The sequence below is a fragment of the Xenopus tropicalis genome, chromosome 7, assembly GCF_000004195.4.
Source record: "Xenopus tropicalis strain Nigerian chromosome 7, UCB_Xtro_10.0, whole genome shotgun sequence".
In the NCBI taxonomy this organism is placed as follows: domain Eukaryota; kingdom Metazoa; phylum Chordata; class Amphibia; order Anura; family Pipidae; genus Xenopus; species Xenopus tropicalis.
Genome location: NC_030683.2, coordinates 109,680,669 through 109,704,455, shown reverse-complemented (window position 1 = coordinate 109,704,455; position 23,787 = coordinate 109,680,669). Strand labels below are relative to the sequence as shown.

The following is a 23,787-nucleotide window of genomic DNA, read 5'->3' as shown; positions in this document are numbered from 1 at the left end:
CACACTTAACCCACACCTACCAATCTATACACTCACATACATAAACTATATATACAACCACTAGTAGTAACTGTAGATATTAGTATCACAATAGCCTTGGATATTCTGATTGATCAAGAACTCATCCAGGCCCCTCTTAAAGGCATTAACAGAATCTGCCATTACCACATCACTAGGAAGGGCATTCCATAACCTCACTGCCCTCACCGTGAAAAACCACCTACGCTGCTTCAAATGGAAGCTCCTTTCCTCTAATCTAAAGGGGTGACCTCTGGTGCGCTGATTGTTTTTATGGGAAAAAAGAACATCCCCCAACTGCCTATAATCCCCTCTAATGTACTTGTACAGAGTAATCATGTCCCCTCGCAAGCGCCTCTTTTCCAGAGAAAACAACCCCAACCTCGACAGTCTCACCTCATAGCTTAAATCTTCCATCCCCTTAACCAGTTTAGTTGCAGTCTCTGCACTCTCTCCAGCTCATTAATATCCTTCTTAAGGACTGGAGCCCAAAACTGCACTGCATACTCAAGGTGAGGCCTTACCAGGGACCTATAAAGGGGCAAAATTATGTTCTCATCCCTTGAGTCAATGCCCTTTTTTATACAAGACAGCACTTTATTTGCTTTAGTAGCCACAGAATGACACTGCCTGGCATTAGACAACTTGGTTAAAAAAGGTTAAAAAATTTTGATCGGGCGCCATAGAAGGCGCCTGACCAAAATCTGCCATCAGGGCTGAATCGGCAGAAGGAGGTAGAAATCCTATTGTTTCTACCTCCTTATCTGCTGTTTCAGCCCTGAACGGTGTGTGGCGGATCTGACGATGTGTCGTGCGACCGTGGTCGCAGGAAAGATCGTTAGATCGCCACGTGTGTGGCCACCTTTATGCTTTCTGTACCAGCCCAGTAGCTCCCTATCTTCTTTTCTGCTGATCTCTTGCCCTCGGGGGGGAGTTGCTAAGTTGTCACTTACCTGAGCTTAAAGAATGACTTTATAACCTACCTTTACGCTAATGTTTTGAAGCTTAGATTCCCAATAGTAGCCCAAAGCACACTGAGCACGTGCAGTGCCACTGGCACTAAATAATGACCTAACAAAATCAAAGACAGGGAACTGCTGCTGAGAACTTTTACAGCCTGGATAATTACTTCTATTGGGCTGCAGAACCCCTGGGCTGGTACGGCAAATTCAGTATATAAAATACAGCATTTCTAGCCATATTATTTTTTTACTTGTTTTTTCTTAAAGTTTACATAAGCTGTAAAGCCGAGGGCCTCATCCCATCTCTAAATAATCTCTTTATTATACACAGAAAGTATAAATCAGGGCACCGCACAGAACAAGGTGGATATGTACCTTCACCGCTGCCTGAGTCTGAAATTCACTGAGCATAAATTATTCATATCTTGTCCTGAACTAGGAGAATATCTTTTTTCACTGATATTGATTTTCCCTTTACATGATGTTAAATTAGTACAAAAAGAAATGTACAAGGAAAGTGCATGTTCAGTTTAACTCCTTATCCAAACATCTCAAAGTTACTATAATGCTCTGGCTTGTGTGTAATTACCCAGGGTTCCATTCTGATCAGATGGCACGTTTTATAAGGTTGCAAAGTTCAGGGCAAGATATACTTTCTAGGGTTTAATTATTTATATAAAGCAGGAAGTTAGAGAAAAACACATTTAGGCCACTTTGAATGACATTAAAGAAAATGAGAGAAAAAGTCCCAGAATGAGTTGGTGGGGGGGGGGAGGGGGGGTTTGCATTACACTGTGAGCCTATAGGGGCTGGGGAACTGGTTCCAGTGAGCTCAGGCAGGGTATCATGGGTTTTTTTTTAATGTATGAAATCAGGAATGTCTGTGTATAAAATACATTTATGTTTTTATATCTGGAAGTTCAAATAGTAATTATGCACCATATCTGCATAAGGGCTCTGGCACACGGGGAGATTAGTCGCCCGCGACAAAACTCCCTGTTCGCGGGTGGCCAATCTCCCCGAGTTGCCATCCCACCGGCGGAAATGTAAGTCGCCGGTGGGATGGCACACGCAGTTGCCTCGCAAGGCTTTTTCTGCGATTTGCCGAAATCGCACCGCCGCGTGTGCCATCCCACCAGCGACTTACATTTTCGCCGGTGGGATGGCAGGTGATGGCAACTCGGGGAGATTAGTCGCCCGCGAACAGGGAGATTTGTCAACATTACTCAACATTAGGTGCTTTGATACTTTGTTATTGTTATGGGAAAATTCAGTCGGTAAATGAGCCCCACTGCGCTACTAATCACATAATTAGTACTGTACTGCAGTATTGCTTAGCCTTAATACAAATTACTATGTAATTAGTCTGTTCAGGCAGTTTATACAGTAGCTAGAAAAACACTTGACTTGTTGGTATACAGATCAAATATCCATAAGAATCTAGAGCAGTATCTGCAGGCATTATATGGAAGTAATGGCCTCTCCTGAGCACATATTTATCCAGTTGTTACTGTATTTGGAATATGTGGTGCTCTCTGTGCTCCTTGGGCCTTAATTTTGTCTGTATGCTGCTTATAAAGGCCTTATAATTGCAATTTTTTATTCAATTCCAGTCTCTTTCTATTCATCATACTAGTGTTTTTCTTTCACTAAAAGATCCTTACGTAAAAGCCTCTCTCATCTGCGAGGGAAGGAGACTGAAGAAAAGGAAAACATCAATAAAAAAGAACACACTAAACCCAACCTACAACGAGGCCCTTGTCTTTGACATTCCCAATGAGAATATGGACCACGTAAGCCTCACCATTGCTGTTATGGACTATGATTGGTAAGGGTTTTTATGTATTTTTACCCATATTTTGCAAATTTTTTATGCTCCTGGCAAAGAAAAATATTATTCTTTAACATTATGAATATATATTTTTAGTTTTCTGTAACAGTAACCTTTAAGACAATGGCACAGCGGAATTTCCAAGTGACAGTACAAATTACTGCCCGCACAGTGTGTCATCCACACAAGGAGCTGTTTATCTCTTGGGTGACAAGTTGCTTAGAATTGCTGTATGTGCCATTGCCTTGTTACAGTAATACATCAGTTAGGAAAGGAAACGCGTTATTTAGATAAAATGTTATTTTGTATATTTTCATAGATCAATGTAGTACAGAATACAGGTGAGGGAACTATACCCAGAATGCCTCCATGCTTAGGACCTGGGGTTTTCTTAATGAGAGGTATTTCTGTAATGTGATCCACCATTCCTTAGAGCAAGAATTCTTAGCCTGTGGGCAATGACCCAAAAAATGGGCCATCATCATACTGTTGAGGCTGGATATCCAGAATCAGGACTACCGTTAGAACTCATAGAGCCCCATACTACTTAGTTGGCTTTCAACCTTTTAGCCTAAACCCTTGGTTGGTAAGCAGTGCCAACTAAATAAAACAGTGACCCATGTTAAAGGAAAACACTATTCTAAATAAGTCATGTATGTAATGCCTACCTAGATCTGTTGTCCCCAACCAGTGGCTTTAAAAGAGAAGGAAAGGCATTTTGGCATTTTACTGCCAATAGATTAGGCACATTAGTGCCACCTAGAACACTATATTTATTCTGCAGAAAGCTTTATTATACCTGAGTAAAGAGCCCTATAAGCTCCCTCTGTTTGTTTAAGATAGCAGCTGCCATTTTAGCTTGGTCTCAGTAGTTTCCTGCTGCAGCTCTAGCTGTTATAGCTCAGATTACACAGTCCTAAGGGTGGGGGGAGTGAGTTTTATGAATTCTTATGGAAGGGGGGAGCAGGAGAGGGGAGAGAGGAGAGAGCTGCGCAGACTCAAACCTGGGAATGAAGGATTTTTCTGAGAGAGGCAGATGCCCTAAGAACATGTTTACAAAAAAGAAAACAAAAAATCCTGTTTCTTTTGATAGAGGACTCAGTGCAGCGTTTCTGTCAGTGCTTATGGCTGTATTTACATAGACCTTTCTGATAAAGCTTTTACCTTTCCTTCTCCTTTAATTTGGTGACATTTCTACCAACAATGAAAAAAAGGCATTTAAAAAAGGAACATAATGGATTTTAAACCAATTATTAAAATTATGAAAAACTAGTGAGCAAATTTTTTCAGCAGACACAGATTTGCAGCGAAATTCCGCATTTCACCATTGTTTTGCTAACTTTGGAAAAGGCATGTTAAGAAAGGCACGGTGGCATAAAAAGGTGCAACTGCTTCAAAAAAGGCACAGCCGCATCAAAAAGGGCGTGCCTGTATCAAAAAAGGGCGCAATCACGTTTAAAAATAAGGCACGGTCGAAAAAGTGGCATGGTACTCGCATTTCGCAAATTCTTCGACGTTTTGCAAAGTTTCAGGAATTTTTTGACAAAGTGAAACGGGATGGATTCGCTTATCACTATTAGAAACCCTGCTTGAAAGATAGTAAAAAATACTTAAATACAGGTATGGGATCCGTTATCCAGAAACCCATTATCCAGAAAGCTCCAAATTATGGAAAGCCTGTCTCCCATAGACTCAATTTTAATCAAATAATTCAGATTTTTGAGATTGATTCCCTTTTCTCTGTAATAATAAAACAGTACCTGTACTTGATCCCAACTAAGATATAATTACCCCTTATTGGGGCAGAACAGCCCTATTGGGTTTATTTAATGGTTAAATGATTCCATTTTCTCTGTAATAATAAAACAGTACCTGTACTTGATCCCAACTAAGATATAATTACCCCTTATTGGGGGCAGAACAGCCCTATTGGGTTTATTTAATGGTTAAATGATTCCCTTTTCTCTGTAATAATAAAACAGTACCTGTACTTGATCCCAACTAAGATATAATTACCCCTTATTGGGGGCAGAACAATCCTATTGGTTTTGATTAATGGTTTATTGATTTTTTAGCAGACTTAAGGTATGGAGATCCAAATTACAGTTAGACTCCTTATCCGGAATACCCTTGGGCCGGAGCATTCTGGATAATGGGTCCTATACCTGTATTAAAAACACAGTAGTATTGTTTGCCTTTAAAAATTATTTATACTAACATAGTTACCATGGAGTAGAAACTAATTATTGTTACAGAGAAAATACTAATCAGTGGAACATTAGACATTAACTGTTTAAATAGGAGATTTGGAATCTATCAGCATGGTGGGAAGTTTATATAAGATGTTGCTGTATGAGAAATTGGAGTTAAACTGGAAACCAATTACAGTTGGATCACATAGACTTAATGTAATGGGTTTGATTCAGAGCAATAGGTTTATAATATGAAATCAGCTTGATGTACTCATATCAAAAGAAATGTATTGCAAAGCAGCAGCCATTAATTCATCCTGTGGCATCACGTGAATTCGCTGAACATTATCATCAGGAATTGTATTTAATCAATTAAAATAAAAGCTTTGTGCCCCTAAGGCCGCATCTTCCCCATTTCATTTCCGCTGTCTGGAGGGAATATAAAATAAGCCTTTTAGCGTGTGAAATGGATTAGAGAACACTCTCATACTTTCTACTCATATCACCGAAATCCGTCGGAAATGCAGTTTTAGAGTTGAGATGAGCATATTGCTTGGATACGGGTGTGCAATGTGCTTCTCTGCCCAGGGCATCAACAAAGGGATACATATGTACTAGGCGCTGGCAGCATAGGGCAGGATTAGTACTGCTCAGTGTGTCAGCGGGGTCAATAAATGTCCTTTCTGATGGAAGCTCTCATCTTTTCAGCTGAACTCCCAACTCCAGTGCTTATAGCGTCAATCTGGCAGCCTATGTACCACCTTAAACATTAATGCCTTTTATATGCCATCACCCCTTGTCCCTTTATTCGGGCTATAAGGATATCCAGGTTGGGGTGAAACATGCTACAGCTTTTATTTACAAACAACGAGACATATCCAACCTGGAATGCTTGTCAAACCACAATGGGCTACCCACCATGCCAACACCTTCTGCAACATCGTCAGATGGTCAAGTGAAAGCAGGTAACCATATAGCTGCCTCCTGGGACCCTTTGCCCAAGAAAACCATATACATCTGTTCTGATTAGGCCCCCTCAACCTGGCTTTCAGATCTATAAATCTTATGATCTTCTTCTCTACAAGGGGAACTCCGGCTTCTGAACCAAATTTGTTAAAGAGCCCCACACAACACAGAAATTGAAATCAGCTACAAAACATATGTCTATGAAGATTTTCATTCATCCAGGTCATGGTATATCTAGTATAAATAAATTTAAAGCAACTGGACTTGTTAAGTAATCATTGAAGACGTTTCACTACTCATCCGAGGAGCTTCTTCAGTTCAACTTCAGTAAGTTGAACTGAAGAAGCTCCTCGGATGAGTAGTGAAACGTCTTCAATGATTACTTAACAAGTCCAGTTGCTTTAGATTTATTTATACTAGATACAGCTACAAAACAGTTTTTCTGTTTCTACATCATTTAAAATCCTGACAGGGGAGGAGGGACTAAAACAATGATGTTACTAATTGTAACAACTTCTCCATAGCTTACAGACAGCATGCAGGAACTACATAACCCACAATGCATTGCACTGTGATGTTCATTTCCTTATTGACATCACATGTGCAGGGAATTGTGGGATTGGGAGGATGCAGGCTGAAGGCAGGCTGAGGACAGTCGACTACTGTTACATTTTATATGAGTCTGAAAGTAGTCAGCCAGATCAGAAGGAGAATAGGGGCTGGGCTTAGGGAACTAACAAACCATATTATTATTTCATTAAAAATCATGAAAAGGCTGCATGGTTTTAATTGACGTATATTGCAAAGTTGGATAAAATTCTGTTTGCTTTTCTAAAAGGTAAAGTTGTGTTTGGGTGGAGTTCCCCTTTAAGGAATGCTAGGTAGTGATGAACGAATCTGTCCTGGTTCGCTCGCCAAAAATTTGCAAAACGACAGGAAAGATCGCAAAATGGCAAAAAATCCGCGAAACGTATTTGTCGTGCAATTTTTTTGCCGCCCAAGCCATTTTTTACGTGACCGCGCTTAATTTGACGCAACTGCAACTTTTTTTGACGTGCGATTAATTTTTCCGTGGCAAATTTTCACGGAAGTTTTGCAAAACAAATATGTATGTAGTTTTATAATAACCCATGAGAAGTTGTTTGACCGCTTCTGCTTAATAGGGTCTCACAACTCTATGGTGGGCTGTTCTATAATAAATATGGGGGGCTAGTGGCACAGCTCAAGGTTTTTCGCACTTTGCCCCATTGCCATTTACAGTGAGACACAACCCTTTAGAGAGACTTGCCCTTTTCTCTTGATCTTATTTGTTTCTGTTGCGCATTAATGCTTAAGCTACATAATTGGGGGATTTTAATTTGAAATAATAACTACTTCTGAGCTTTGATAATGGCAAGTATGTGATTGCTGTTCTGTTTGATATCTGGAGAGCATAGTCAGGAAATAAAGCTGTTGGCCTTTTTGGAAAATAATAACTGAGCATTGCTGCATTATGATGTGATTGCCATTGGAGAATGCCTTTCTGATAAGCCGCACGTTGCTGCTCTCCTACTTTGCCGGAAGACTCGGCGGCATCCTGCTGTCCCACTGTGCTCTAATCTCTGCAATGCTAATTTATGTTTGTCACTACATTGGAGTTTGGCTCAGCATTGGAATGTACCTGATAAGCCATAGCAGGGATATGCAAACTGCACAACGACAATACTACATCTATTGATATAAGGCTTAGGCATATGGCAGTTTCCATTAATAAAACTTGGCCTCCAAAAATCCATAAACGCCCCCATTGCTAGTAGGCGGTGCACACAAAATCAAGATCTTTTTGTAGACGTGAGCAAAGTTCCTTCAAGCCTCAATGAAAAAGGACCTGAACTAAGAGGAAGTTTTCTCGGCCATAATATACCCTTGGTAATATAATAATGACATATTGTGACATCGGGTGGTTAAATAGTAACAAGGGCCTTGCTCTATAGAAGGCGGTAGGGACAGGGTTGACTTGTGCCCTCAAATACTTTACTCGTACTGTAGCTCTCAATTTCCAGTCTGGAACTAGGTGTAGCTCTTAGCCAGGCCCCTCTGCAGTTGTGCTGCTAAATACTCTAGCACCAGGGTCAGACTGGGCTGGTGGAACACTGGGAAAAAACCCCAGTGGGCCCTGCTGACCCAGACCTGAAGCATTGGTGCCCCCCAACTGACTCCCCCCCTCCAATCACAGCTAATTTAGTAGAAGGTAGGCATTCTCAGGGGGGGTTGTTGGTCGGTGGGAACCCCTGTGGGCCCCACACACCCCAGTTCAGCACTGTCTAGCACTTGAATGCATGCATGTATTAAGTCATGTATCCATCCATCCATGTATTAAGTCATGGTTTCCAACTTTTTACAAAAGGGCCTCTTTATTATAGTGTAAGCCAACACCACCGATGATGCTGCCCAAAGCAACCAATCAGATCTTTGCTTTTGTTTTCCAGCATGTAGGTGAATGTTCATATCTAATTGCTGATTGGTTGATATGGGTAATATCACTGGTGAGGTTGGCTTATACACTATAATTAATATGCCCCTAAGAGTTGAAGTTTGGGGTGCTGGGAGTTGTATTTGTTGGTAAAACTGCAGAATTATAGTACCTTTTCAATATGTTCATCAATAAAACAGCTATTTGGTTGAGTGTGAATGACTTTTAAATTGTTTGATTTTTTTTTCCTTTAGTATAGGGCACAACGAGGTGATTGGAATGTGCCGAGTGGGAAGCGACGCTGATATGCAGGGCAGAGAACACTGGAATGAGATGTTGGCAAACCCCAGAAAACCCATAGAGCACTGGCATCAACTGGTAGAGGTAAATATCAAGCTTGTAGTTAAGAGTTAAAGCCCTGCATTAAATGCAAGGATGGCAACTTGTTCCCTGAATCCTCTGCCAGAAGAGACATGGAGGTGGATGTTTGAAGGTCTACATTTTACCTGCAGCTTTGCTTTCCAAGCCTAAAACTTCCAAAAAGTTGGGAAGATGAGGTGATCCCGGTGGTGGCCAATAAAAAGGGCAACTATTTGGGGGTTTTAGACTTGAAAAGCATGTATGTATGTATGTATATCTTTATTTATAAAGTGCTACTTATGTACGCAGCGCTGTACAGTAGAATAGAATAATACAAACAGGGGGTTATTAAGATAATAATAGATAAATACAAAGTATTACAATAAGCACAAATAAATAAAAGATACAGTTGCAATAAGAGAAGAGTCAAAGACACAAGAGGATGGAGGTCCCTGCCCCACAGAGCTTCTAGATGTATCTAGATGTTGCAGGTTGATATCTGTCCCTTTGTTAAACATCTATTGAAGCAGTACAATATTAATGAATCAGATGAACAAGAGTGTAGGACTGGCCGACCGGGGATGACTGACGTAATTGGCCAGCCTGAAGTATATTGCAGTTTATGGACAAACAATCCTTATTAGGTTTAAAGAGGAGGGCATTTTAGTAGCTTTAAACACTAAATATCGTTATGTTCTTTATATAGTGATAATGGGTGAGGGCAGAGGATTTCTTGTCTTTGTATGAATTTTGTAGTCACAGCCTCATTGCCCCCCCTTTATAATTTAAAAATGTTTGGTGGGGAATGCAACTTTTTTTTCAATAACGAAAAACAATTTCTTTCCGCTCTATTATATTATAAGCTCCCTGACAACACAAAAACTTGAGGGGTCTTTCATAACAAGTCTTCTTTATATACAGTCTCATTTTCACATTCTGACAGATTTTAAAGGGAAGGGAGAAGTCTCCCAGCCGTACATTGTCTCAGATTGATGCCTAGAGGAGGCAGGAGTGCGTGTTAGTAATGGCACCGATAAGAACACAGCAGGGTTCCCTGCGTTTCTGCCCAACGCTTCTCTGCTTCTGTCATTTATCTTCAAACGAAATATAACAAAATCAAGATTGTTTTGCAGCCTCGGGAAAGGCTTAAATAAGTTTGAGTGAATGTATTTTATGATTTTTTTAAGGATTTTTTGAAACTAATACAATTTCTGATATTCACAGTTTATTTGCTCCAAATTCTCTATGTTTAGATCTCTGTATAAAGTGCACATTTTATCAATATTATCATCCAAGGGCACTTTTAACAGTATTTTTTAATAAACTGTCCTGATCTGACAAACATAATCAGACATGGATCCCAATAGGTCGAGTGATAAACATTTGGCCAGTGGAAATGCATTTTCAGTCATAAATTCAATGTTTTTGCCTTCCAATAAAAGGTTTCTGTTGAACAAATTATGACCAGTTTATAAGAATACTGGTAGTTTTTATGTAATTGCATAGCAACCAATCAAATCATAGTTGTAAGGCTTCTATATACTTACATATCCAGTCATTTTGTGAGACTTTGCCCAGCATTTGAATTGGGCTAAACCGATTGTTTCCTCCCATAGGCCAATGATCAGATCATGCTGCAGGCATACAGAGACCAGTTGGGTGAGGGCCTTATCAATGCACCAATGATGTTCTTGCCCAATTAGATCTTAAAACCTGCCTGAAAGATATCTAGCCAATTTTCAACCACACGAAGCAGGACAACCCCATACATGGGCCAATAAGCTGCCGATTCTGGAGGAGTAGCCCATGTATAGCCAGCTAATTGCACTAGACTAAGGGACATATTTATTATAGTGTGGTATAGGGTAGGACAGGCAGAGTATGGCACACACAGGCAGCATAGGGCAGGCAGAGTATGGCACACACAGGCAGGGTAGGACAGGCAGAGTATGGCACACACAGGCAGCATAGGGCAGGCAGAGTATGGCACACACAGGCAGCATAAGGCAGGCAGAGTATGGCACACACAAGCAGCAGAGGGCAGGCAGAGTATGGCACGCACAAGCAGCATAGGGCAGGCAGAGTATGGCACACACAGGTAGCATAGGGCAGGCAGAGTATGGAACACACAGGCAGCATAGGACAGGCAGAGTATGGCACACAGGCAGGGTAGGGCAGGCAGAGTATGGCACACAGGCAGGGTAGGGCAGGCAGAGTATGGCACAAACAGTCAGTGTAGGGCAGGCAGATTATGGCATACCCAGGCAGCATAGGCCAGGCAGAGTATGGCACACACAGTCAGTGCAGGGCAGGCAGAGTATGTCACACACAGACAGGATGGGGGCCACACAGAGGGGGCCATGGGCCACCAGTTGTACAGCATTGAGCTATGCAATTGTTACTTTGTTCATCAGTAGCTTGTGTTGAGTGTATGTGTACACCCTGTGATGCTGTGCTCCACCTTTATTTTTTCCCTCTGTTGAATGCAATTCGATAAAGTGCCTCTTATTGATTTTGTGCAGGAGAAAGCATTAAACAGTTTTATGACTAAATCGCCCCCGCCTCGAGACAAACCAAGCATAGTAGTGGACAATACACAGTCTGACTAGGAGCTTTTTCTATCTAAGTAGAGAGAAACGGATCAGAAGAGCTGTAAGTATAACTAAACACATCCTGCATTTGTCAAATGTGCCTAAATATATCATTTTAAGGTATTCTTGTTGTGAACAGTGAACATTATGGTTCATAACTGGTTGGTTAGAAGGCTTACTGTCTATTTTACACACCTGTGGCAGTCTCACCTGCTTCAATTGGGTGTATGTTCACCTGCTAGCTGATCCAGAAGAAGGCAAAACATCCTAAATGAATCCATGCCCAACTTGCCTCAGGGGGAAAAGTTCCATTCTGACTCCAAGAGGGCCATCGGACCAGTCTCTGGAGCAACATTGTACTAAGAGTTAATTTGAGTAATTTTGTATTTTGTACCATGCTGAAAATGATGCCCTTTTGTCCACTGAAAGGGCCTACAGTTTTTGAAGCTTATTGTATGTTCCCCTTGGACATTTATACATAGTTACAGTATGCCTCTACCTAAGTTTCTTAGTGCTGCTTCACCAGTGCAAATGGGCTTGGCACCTTTTTCTATAAACTATACTGGCCAGATGGGGGTGGGTCCACAAGAGGGGGGATTGTGACATAAATGGGTGGAACCATGATGTCACAAGGGGAGTCTAATTCACATCATCAAGCATTGAATTAGGTGAGCATGGAGGGGTAAAAAGTGTAGGCTGGGGGGAGGGGCGGATTGGAGGTGGGCTGGAGTCAAGCTGACTAGTTATTACAAATTTACCAGCAAGTACAAAGCTGGTAAACTTGTAATACTGCCTGTGGCCTTGAGTGTTATTTTACTGGCTAGGCTGGTTACATACAGCTCTAAGTGGCAACCCTAAGTGCAAACAACCCCAGCTTGGCCAGCCTGTTCTCAAAACCGAGACCTTCCCTTTATCAACTTAGTCACTCTTCTTTGGACTCTCTCCATTTTAATAATATCCCTTTTGAGCACTAGATACAACATTTTCACTGCATATTCTACTTGGGATCATAACTAATTCTGTGAAGAGGATGCATTGCACAGATATATATGAAACATATAATTACATATATTTTAGGACATGCTGTAGATAGGTGAACCCATGCCTATGAAATAGCCATTAAGGTGTGAGCATTTTACTATACTCAGTCTCTTTGAGAAACGTCCCATCATGGAATTTATTACAGTTAAATTAACATATGTGTATGATTTTTCCCTATAATTATTAGTGCTTTTGGCCGTTTTCCCTCTTCCTAACACAGACTGTTCCATAGCCTTGACAGGTTTAAAACCAAGTACATTTTCCTAGGCGAAGAGAGTTTGCAGCCAAAGAAGCAATTACGGTAAAATATGGCTCACATCTGTCTACAATGACATCTACATTAAGTCTCACGTATAGCCTAACTGGGGCCCAGACTAACTAGGGGCTGAGTTAGAGAACCTTTGCAGCCATAAATCCTTTAATGTCTGAATGATACAGACTCTGATCCAGTGTCCTGAATGAAGAGGTAAAGGGCATTTACAAGTACAGGAAATTATAATTGAAAATAAAATTGATTAGTAAGAAAGGACATGGCAAGACGGCCCTCGGAATAAAAAGCCCAGTGTTTAAAATGATGGTTAGATATCTGTCTCTTCCTGACTGTCCCTTTTCCTTAATTTATCTCCATTTCCTTCAGGGTTAAAGTGTTTATCTCTGAAAGAAATCTCTTGTAATTCTTCTGTTTGCCCCAGCAGATTGAGTTTAGGTGAGTTTTGTTAGACTGGTTTTCCAACAAATGTTGGGATATAGAAACCTTTAATCAATTAAATGGAACCATTTAATAAGGTCAAAAGTGAACTTTAAAAAACATGACTCGTTTGCAACCGATACCATTTTACCAGTTATTCATTTAGAGATATGAGCCAATATAACATGTTTATATCTAGGGGTACAAAAAACCCACTTCAGTTTGAGTAGATGCTGGAGAATATATTTACACAAATAGTAGTTTTGTGCAGTAGTTCCACCTACAAAAAAAATGTAATTGCTAAATTTATTGTCTTCTTGAATTGTCCTTTCCACCTATCTCTTCTGCTTTGTGTTAGTTCCATACTGCACTAATATGCCAATGTTTTGCCAATGTCTCTGTAACCTTGTTATGAGGGGGAGACTTGTTTCCAAAATGTTTGAAAAACACTTATTTCAACAGTAACACTAAACTACACTGTGGACCTCATGCCCAAGCATTGTACTTCTTGTACATAAGGCTGGGGAATGAAGTCGGAGTTGGGGAGCATCATGTTATATAGTCAAACATTTTCCCTCTTAAATATACAAGTATATTACCTCTAGCTCAGAGCACACAGGTGGGAAGGACAAGGACACTCACTAGAACAATTATTCATAGACCAGTGGGTTTTTGCCCTACCATTTCCCCCACTTCTATAAAATACAGGCAGCAGGGGAGGGAAAATGTAAATACAGGTATAGGACCCATTATCCAGAATGCTTGGGACCAAGGGTATTCCGGATAAGGAGTCTTTCCGTAATTTGGATCTCCATACATTAAGTCTACTAAAAAATCAATAAAACATTAATTAAACACAATAGGATTGTTTTGCATCCAATAAGGATTAATTATATCTTAGTTGGGATCAAGTACAGGTTCTGTTTTATTATTACAGAGAAAAGGGAATCATTTAACCATTAAATAAACCCAATAGGACTGTTCTGCCCCCAATAAGGGGTAATTATATCTTAGTTGGGATCAAGTACAGGTACTGTTTTATTATTACAGAGAAAAGTGAATCATTTAACCATTAAATAAACCCAATAGGGCTGTTCTCCCCCCAATAAGGGGTAATTATATCTTAGTTGGGATCAATTACAAGGTACTGTTTTATTATTACAGAGAAAAGGGAATCATTTAACCATTAAATAAACCCAATAGGGCTGTTCTGCCCCCAATAAGGGGTAATTATATCTTAGTTGGGATCAATTACAAGGTACTGTTTTATTACAACAGAGAAAAGGGAAATCAGTTTTAAAATTCTATGGGTGACAGGCTTTCCGTAATTCGGAGCTTTCTGGATAATGGTTATCCGGATAAGGGATCCCATACCTGTACTACAAAGTAATATGGAGCTGGGGGAGTCCTCCCATGGTATAGGGGGCTCTAATGAATGCTCTATGAATCCAAGACATAATTCATGGATTTCCTGGATGCCCAGATTGTTCTGATTACTGGGCCTATGCTTTTATTATAATACAAGGTCCCCTGGAAGTCTGTATGTGTTCGTCCAAATGTACCAACATTGGAGGCAGCTGTAAATTAGTGCGGTTACTCTGACGATGCTTGGTTATTAGTGAATAAGTGGAACATTATAATCTCTCTTAGAGCTGTAGTATGTTAGAGCCCTGGCACATTGCATCTCAAACTCTTAATCACCGTTACATGTTCTAAAAATCAAGTCAAACCTTAGGGAAAGATCTATGGCTCGGCATTAGTTAAATGACTTCCACCCATTGTATGCCATTTGTTATAGCTGTTTTTATTTTATGCTGCCCTAACACACTGATGCTTCAGAACTTCATTCCATGCTTATTCTTTATTAATGGCTCTGTCTGTCAGCCTTAATGAGCACTGCTAATTGGAAATTCTGCTTCTGAAAATTGCTTGATTAGCTCTCATGTATGAATAAACAGAATTAGCACCCAACATTGATGCAGAATGTCCAAATCACTCACGTACTGTTTTAGGGTCAGTGCTGCTGAACTGTGACTTTCCAGGGCTGAGAAGATACATTTGTGAACAATACACTAGAGAATAATATACAAATCAGTAAATGCAATATTCAACTACAGTTGTTAAAGGGGAATTATACATTTAAGAGCACCATTGGTATAGTTACATGTCCATTTTGTCTGGGGCCTGGCACTGTGTTCCACAAACATTATCCGTTCTTTATTCAGTCTCCTCTCCACCCATATCCCCAGATGCTGCACCTGAAACCCCTTTTATAGTGTGGCCAGTGGGGGCACCTTGGAGGGAGTGGGACCCCTGGGGCGGCAGCCCCTGTGGGCCCTGCAACCCCCAGTCTGACCCTGGTTTGGTGAAGTAGATGGAAATGTAGTTTTGTCCATTGCCGTTTACATTTCACTTATAAACCCGATTGGACTTATTGGAGAAATAATCACTGGGGGGGGCCCACTGAAAAATGTCAGCTTCGTTGTCATGTCCATTAACTCTTTCTTGATTTTGTTTAGCGCATTATATGGATGCACAAGCAAGGACGCTCCATTTTCTGCCGACAAAATCGTGCATCTTAATAAATGTGCATGGTGTTAAAGGTTTAGCTGAATACCAATATTTTTGTGAATGAAAATCTTGTGGGATTCAGCCAAATCCTGGGTTTGTATATGCCTTGTCTAGTTGCAACACTTTCATAATTTACATTTGTTGTGTCGAATAAAATCCAAGGGATTATTATAAAAGGGACAATAACACGTTCAAATGAAAATTCATAGGAACCTGTCAGTACTACTAAACAGTTGCAGTATACTGTAGCTCAGTGCTGTCCAACTTCTGCGGTGCCGAGGGCCGGAATTTCTCTCGCATACATGGTGGAGGGCCGCTAATGGAAGCCAGTTTTGACCTCTCCCCCTTTAAACCACACCCACTTCAAACCACACCCATTTTATCACTATGGTGGTAGTGCAGCAAAAACCCAAATGCTTCATCCTCACTCACACCATCCTTCATATGTGAAAGAATTATATTATGTCATATTAAGACACACCCTTAAATCCATATGCCTCCTCCTCCCCTGTGGATAGCACAGCAACTCCCAGCATATAATTACACACCTTAGGGACCATTTCACTATTTCCACCTGCTAACAAACTCCCAAAACAAACCCCTGCCAGGTTCACCTCCCACAGGCAGCATAGGGTAGGCCGCGGGCCGCCAGTTGGACAGCACTGCTGTAGCTAATGAAAAGTCCCCCATAGGCACCCCCACGTGAGTGGTACTTACCTGAGCTACACTCTGAGACAGCTAAAGGATCCTCTGCATTTGTGTTCATCATGCTGGGTTGGGGGGGTGGAGCAATCCTTCCATAGGCTGAAGTACTGTTTCCATTTGTAATTAGCCAATGAAAGCATCGCGCCAACCTCCACCCAGTGTGGCTAGGAAAACAGGATATGGATATTCCTAGGGACGTGTCAGTATACCTTTAAACCTCTCCATTGTAATGAATGTTGTGGTATTGGGCATGGTGTGGTATCAGAACTACGTTTGTTCAAGATGTTCCACCAGGACGCTGTAATATCTGTTCAAACACCTCGGAGCAAATAACATACAGAACTGAGAGTTGGCTGTTCAGCAAATGAATCATAGTTTCTACATTATTTCAAATGTTCTTCATATCTGCATGAAGGTTTATCTCTGGGGACAACATTGCATTACTTGTGAAATCTTTCTGCCCTGGTTTGTTATTTAAATGGTAGCTGTTTATTGAATTCCCAGGTTATTAAGGTGGTATAATATCTGTTTGCTGCATTGTACATAATACGTTATCATTACAAAAACTATTCATGCAGTTTCCTCTTTATTACCTTTTTAGGTCGTCAAGTCACATGCGTCACTCTGTCTATTTCCTCTTCATTTTATAGTTTTCATGAGGAGGGGGAAAGACTCCTGGAGACGAAGTAAAGAAGAAAAGGCTATATGATGCACCAGATTATTGCAGATGCATTTTGATTTTCCAAAAAAAGCCATAGAGTACTCATGTACATATTGGTCAATCTTTAGCAGTTCATGGTGAACATGGAAGACCTTTATTGGACACTGTTATTTCAGAGAGGACAATGATGGACTGTTAGTCACCATATCAAACTCCAGCAATGCACTAAACACAGCATGGATAATGCAATGAAGAAGGTTCTCCAGAGCCGCTCTAAATCTCTAGGTGCAAGAACTTTGAGCAGCGTTAGGAGGAAAATCCGTCTGAGTGATTTGCATGTTATGGAAAAGTATCTCTGCTCAGTCTCATTTTACCTCCCTGGGCAGGAGAAGCAGTGCTTGGCTTCAGAAATATTTCCATCATGGTCTTACTATCACCCCCTATTTAGACGGCTCAGTGATAAGGAAATGTCCCCTGCACCATTTGAGTGACTTCCAGTGTTAAAACCACGAGGTTGGTGGAATGATGGATTCACGAACACTGCTCTCAAGAACTCATTTACAGAGGAGGCTGGTGGTACAGGGAGGATGATGGTACAGGGAGATTTTACTGCAAAGGATCTGATTATGATGAATCAGCGGACAGCAAAATAACTTCTACGACCCTATCCTCTGGAAGCAAAGAAATAGGCACTTTTATGTTGACTGTCTTTCTATTGTAATATTGTACATTCTGTGTGTGTGCGTGAGATTGAAAACAATGTCCATTTGAGTGGTACTTGATGGTTTCCCTTCTTCCTATACAACGTTAAATATAACATTGTTATTAAGGTGAGTGAGAGTTCCGAGTACAATCACTTGTTACATGTTTATGGTGTTGATCGTGACCATCTGAAGGAATCTGTCTTTCAGCTTAAATACTGAGCTGGCACGCAAGCAAAACTCTCCTGAAGGAGTGGAGATGCTACGGACGGCCAGTTTGCGGTCATTAAAACAATGAGAATGAGCATGAGAAGATCAGGGCACTTGGATTTAATTGGCACTTTTCTAGTAAGAGAAGATCAAGGAGAATGTTTCTTGGTAGAAACAGATTGTTGCCTTCCAGTACTCGTTTTTTATTATGCCAAGAATAAAGGGAACATATATCAGAATAAAAGTAGCCATGCCGAAACCTCATCTGAAAAAAAGAGCAGGTATGCGGGGGTTGTGCTTGTACAATGGCCACTGTGTCGTTATTTTGCTCCTGGTTTCTGCCTTCTGTAGACACATTTGAAGTTCTAAAAGATATACTGTACGTCTCAACCACCGCATTTGCTTAAAAAGCCGAATGTGTTCTATCAAAGCCACTTCATTAGAAGACATAATGGTGTCTTAATATTTTCCCAGGGTCGAGCATTCCCAGATCTTTCAATTCTTCTTTTTTTTCTTAATTTATAAAAGATTCTCTAATTTTTATACATGCAAAAATATTAAAACCAAGATTTGAATTCATTTTTATAAACACTCCTTTCAAAAATCTGGAAATGTTCAATGTGGCGACATAAATACGATCCAAAAATTCTAAATTTAGGTTTAAGAAATGTATCACAAATATTTATTTCATTAAAAAAAAATACAATATGAATATATACTTTTTTTTCACTCCTAAGGGGTGACGTTAATTCAACCCCTGGTCATTTCTAAATGTTCCTTTCCTACAATTGAATAGACTGGGGATTGCATGGAATTCATAGCATGCTTTAAAGTTTCACAGGGAGTTCTCAGTTCCTTAGGAAACCCACCAATCGCCTTTCTCTAGGAAGTGGAGGGGGAAAACAATGTAATAAAGGAAATTTGAAGGTGATTCATTGAAAATGAAACATTTAAGGACACTTGAACCAAATGCACGTCTGTAATTTGTTGGGGGGAAAAAAAACATAACATTTGTTTGTTTTTAGTGTGTGAGAAAATGCTCATTTTTAACAGTTGCCATCTGCAAAGCCATACCAAAAATTCAAAAAACTACAAAAAAATAATAAAAAAGTGAAATTAAAAATCAAAATATGTATTTGTTTATTTTAACACAAATGTTTAGGGATCCCATAGAGAAATGTGTTGCAGATTATCCAATCAGTAGCACCTTTCTCTTCAGATTCACGGTGTATTAATGGTCTTTTCATATTAATTAACAATTATAATACATGAACGTTACAGAAACATTGTACTTACCAATTCAAACCAGCTTAATTCAGACCCTAACTCAGGGATCCCCAGCCTTTCTTACTCGTGAGCCACAGTCATAAGTAAAAAGACTTGGAGAGCAACACAAGCACCATAAAAGTTCATGGAGGTGCCAAATAAGGGCTGTGATTGGCTATTGGGCAGCCTCTAAGCACACTATCAGCTTACAGGGGCTTTATTTGGTAGGAAATCTTGTTTTTATTAAACCAAAACTTGCCCCCAAGTCAGGAATTCAAAAATAACTCCCTGGTTTGGGGGCACTGAGAGCAACATCCAAGGGGTTGGGGGGCAACATGTTCTCTGAGCCACTGGTTGGGGATCACTGCCCTAGGTATAGCATGGCATTTTGCCTAAGGTTACCATCTATCCCCATTTCAGGTGGACTGACCCTGTTTCAGATTCCCTGTCCCTGTGGAAAATTGACCCCAGCAGGCATCCTCACTGTCCCCAGCCAATTGTTGCTATTCCAGGACAGAAGGAAGGAGTGACCTTCTGTCACCTGACCCCATTCCCTCCACATCCTCCAAACTTCTTTTTCTGTTGCTGAAGGAAGGAATATGTATAAAATAATTTGGTGCTTTGCTAGGAAAATATATTAAGATATGTCGCTGTGATGTTAGGTAGATGTGCGACAATGGGGGAGGGCCAAAAAGTGTGCCCAGCATATACATATTTGGGGCAGTGCACTGTGTGTGTTGCAGCCTCTTCTTGTCCCTAGATTTTTTCCTTAGAAATATCAGTCAAATGTCACCCACTTTCCATTGTACTGAATGGGAAACACTTGAAAGCCTCAGAATTCTGCTGTAGCTTACATGTAATTATGTAAATGTCACATGGGGATGGAGATAAAGTTAAAGGAGAAAGAAAGGTATAATCAGTGGGGGGTACCAAATGTTAGGGAACCTACAGTAATTATAGTCACTTACCTGAGACCCTGGGCCAGTGCCCTGTTGACTGAAAGCTGCCCCAGCTTGGGCTATTTCTTTAGGAGTGCCACATTGCTATATGCTCCCTTATTAGTCTCTATGGCCCCAGACTGGGTACACATGCAACCTTTTTTTTTTCTAAGTTCAGCTTTTCACTGCCTATTCGCACCCTTACTGGAACGTAGAGAAGATCCAGAAAGAAGAAGGCGGCGGCAGTGTGGAGTTCCTACCCTGAGCCAGTGCAGATTTCAGCAAACAGGAGCACCGGCCCAGGGTCTCAGGTAACAATTATAATCACTGGGGGGTACCTAACGTTTCAACATCCAACCAGTAATTATTCCTTTGCTTCTCCTTTTAGTCTTAAAAGAGAATCAATTTAATTTCTAATAGTTTAGTGTCCCAGGATTTGCCTTTTTAAGACTTTCTAAACAGCTATATACTCATCACTCTACCCAAGATGCAGGACTAATCTGAAATGTAACATTATTGAGGGCACCATATTCCTTTGAGAAAACTTTACCCACCCACTTTACTTATCTATGATGCTCAATTTAAACCTGATTTCAGACCCAAGTCCCTTAGCTTGTGTAGGCACATATGCCCCTCTCTTGCTGTGACCAATTATAGGGTATTCCAGTGAAGAATACTGCCACAAGTGGAACAAGAATCCCATGGAATATATACCCCATGCCCTGAAGCAAAGAAAGTGTACCGCAAAGCACCCATGTGGGTACTATCATGTTATACTTTGTAAAATTAGTGAAAGAACAATATTCTAAAACATAAATGCCCTTTTTGGTTAAATATTTTACATCCTACTAGGTTTCAGTATATATGTGTTCATTTTGGTGTTGCTTAGGATCTGGGATGGGCCCTTAAATATGTAATGGTGTTAGGGGATAATAGATCTCAGTTTATATATATATATATAACATATATATATATGTTCTGCCTTTTTTTAATTAATTGCAACGGTGCTCGTTGCCATACTTTCTCTCATCATAGAAATCACATCTGTTTCCTGGACTCCAGGGGAAGAATGCCCTCTAGTGGCAATATATTCATGAAGAAAGCTGGAATGCTGCTTTACTTTACCAAACAATTCATTTTGAACACAGCAACTCTCAGAAGAATACTCTTGCTTTTGACTATTTTGACCCTTCCTTTCAGAAATGCCAATAAACTCCAAAACTAAATAACTCCTATGATGTCTTTCCAACAAACATTTCAATAATCAGGTTAAAAGTTGGTTTTATCTCAGATATCAACGATAAAATGATTTTCCATGACAAAAGTCTGATATCACTAAGATGCTTATTTGCTAATATTGGAACTAGCGAACTCTGGACACAGGCCTGCTATCAGGATTTACGTGGCACTAGGGGTCACCACCTTGCAGGCATTTCACTGACCTAGCTGGTAAAATACCATCCTAGGCTAGGACTCATATTACAAATTTGACAGTAAATCTTTAATCCCTAGTTGTTTTGCCCCGGTCTGCCTCCGATCCGCTCCAAAGCCCTCTTTCTGCTTCCCGAAACCCTGCCTACTCACCAAATCTGAAGTGTGCCAATACCTTCATGGCCCAGCTGGCACCCAAAATGTTAAAACTCTGCCTTGCCTCCTATGTCATTGGTTGTTAAGGCCAGAAGATAAAGGTGGCAACTCTATGGGGCACCAAAATACTTAAGCAGTAGAATGCTCGGGAACCTGGGGTTTTCCGGAAAAGGGATGTTTCTGTAATTTGGATCTCCACACCTTAAGTCTACTAAAAGATTATTTAAAAATTAAACAAACCCAATAGGTGTGTTTTGCTTCCAGTACAGATTAATTATAGCTTAGTTGGGATCAAGTACAGGTACTGTTTTATTATTACAGAGAAAAGGGAATCATTTAACCATTAAATAAACCCAATAGGGCTGTTCTGCCCCCAATAAGGGGTAATTATATCTTAGTTGGGATCAAGTACAGGTACTGTTTTATTATTATAGAGAAAAGGGAATCATTTAACCATTATATAAACCCAATAGGGCTGTTCTGCCCCAATAAGGGGTAATTATATCTTAGTTGGGACCAAGTACAGGTACTGTTTTATTATTACAGAGAAAAAGGAAATCATTTTTAAAAATTAGAATTATTTGCTTATAATGGAGTCTATGGGAGATGGCCTTCCCATAATTCAGAACTTTCTGGATAACGGGTTTCCAGAAAACGGATCCCATACCTGTAGTAGGATTTCCCCAGAGGGCCCAGGTACTTAGCCCTCTGCCTGACTGGTCCCTATGGATTGTGGGCACTGTTAATAATGCAAAATGAGAACCCATTTTTTTAACATAAATCATAAATCCTGTCTGATGCCCCTGGTTAGCCCCTGCCCCACACACACCTGGACTGCCCAAACACCACCTATTCTCAAGCCCACCACTTTTGTGGACCACTATTTAGGACAGTTGCATCTATCCAGGTCCAGGATGAAGCATTCTCAGCAGTTAGAATAACTGATATACTCAGTCATGGTAAATCCGCACCTTAGGCTTTTTCTAGAATAACAGCGCTCCAACCTTAGGAAGCCTTACTGATATCAACCTGGGTACAACTTAAATCATTTACTCCAAAGCAACTTTTGTTTATTGACCTTCATTTCCCTAATGCCAACGAGCAATGCGCCTTCTCTAAAAATAAACAGACATTAAAAACAATCTGTTCAACAAGCATTTTAGATGAATGTTTCTAATGGATGCAATGATAGCTGCAGGTGGATTGAATGGGGGAGATGTTCTGTTACTGGCACTGTAATCCATATACATGTCTATACCAGAGCCAATAGAACAAATATGGCTGCACAATGAAAACAGATCAAATACATGAAGCTGCCTATAATAAAAGGGGCTATATCACTTATATTGGGGCTCAGATATGTTATATTAAAAGAAAAATTCTTCTTCAAAACGCATTGAAAAGATTGACTTGTAGAGGCGCAGAGCCGTCTGATAGCACTGGAACGCTTCTCTTGTTAGATATAACTGCACACAGTGTTTTTCATATATGGTCTTACAGGAAGCCATAAGAACAATTTTACTTGTGGAAAATCACTACAAAAATATCCACTGGCAGACAAAGATTACATGCCAGCAACTATAGTTTTGCAATAAAGATATATTTATCAAGGACTATTTTAAGTTCCCGGTCTTAAAAAAGCCACTAGGAACATTAAAGTATTGATGTGCGACAGTGTTTGCGTACTCGTGGTCAATAAACACTTTGCTAATGTTCTGTTCATTCTGTGCTGAACTTCTACGTCTGGACCATTCCAATAAGCTATTGTGGGGGAACTCCTCCTGCTATAGCAACACAGTTACAATAAATGGATGTAAGGACCCATAGGGTTAATCTGCCCCTATGGCTTTAAACCCTACCACTTCCTGATTTCTGCTGTTATGGGGCAAAGACCCATGTATCTAGTTTATCCTTTGCACTTATACCTATTGGATATTTTGGTTGATCACACCACTTGGCTTCCTGTTTGGCTGCCTTCTGAATCTCAAGAAACAGCTCCACTGAGCCTGGGTTCAGAATAGGCCCCAGTAAAGCCATTTGCCCTAGA

General features: G+C 40.4%; 1 protein-coding gene across 3 annotated transcripts in view; it reads left to right on the top strand.

Annotated features, from left to right (window-relative positions):
• The window catches only part of syt3 (synaptotagmin 3), a 134,665-nt gene extending 115,587 nt beyond the window's left edge, over window positions 1-19,078 (top strand). The window contains exons 8-11 of one of the 3 annotated variants that reach the window (XM_031905159.1): window positions 2,637-2,808; window positions 8,676-8,805; window positions 11,304-11,433; window positions 16,979-19,078. In XM_031905159.1, the coding sequence (XP_031761019.1) occupies window positions 2,637-2,808; window positions 8,676-8,805; window positions 11,304-11,390 (389 nt within the window). In that variant the 3' untranslated portion in view covers window positions 11,391-11,433; window positions 16,979-19,078. 3 annotated transcript variants of the gene reach the window in all.
• The last annotated feature ends 4,709 nt before the right edge of the window (window positions 19,079-23,787 follow it).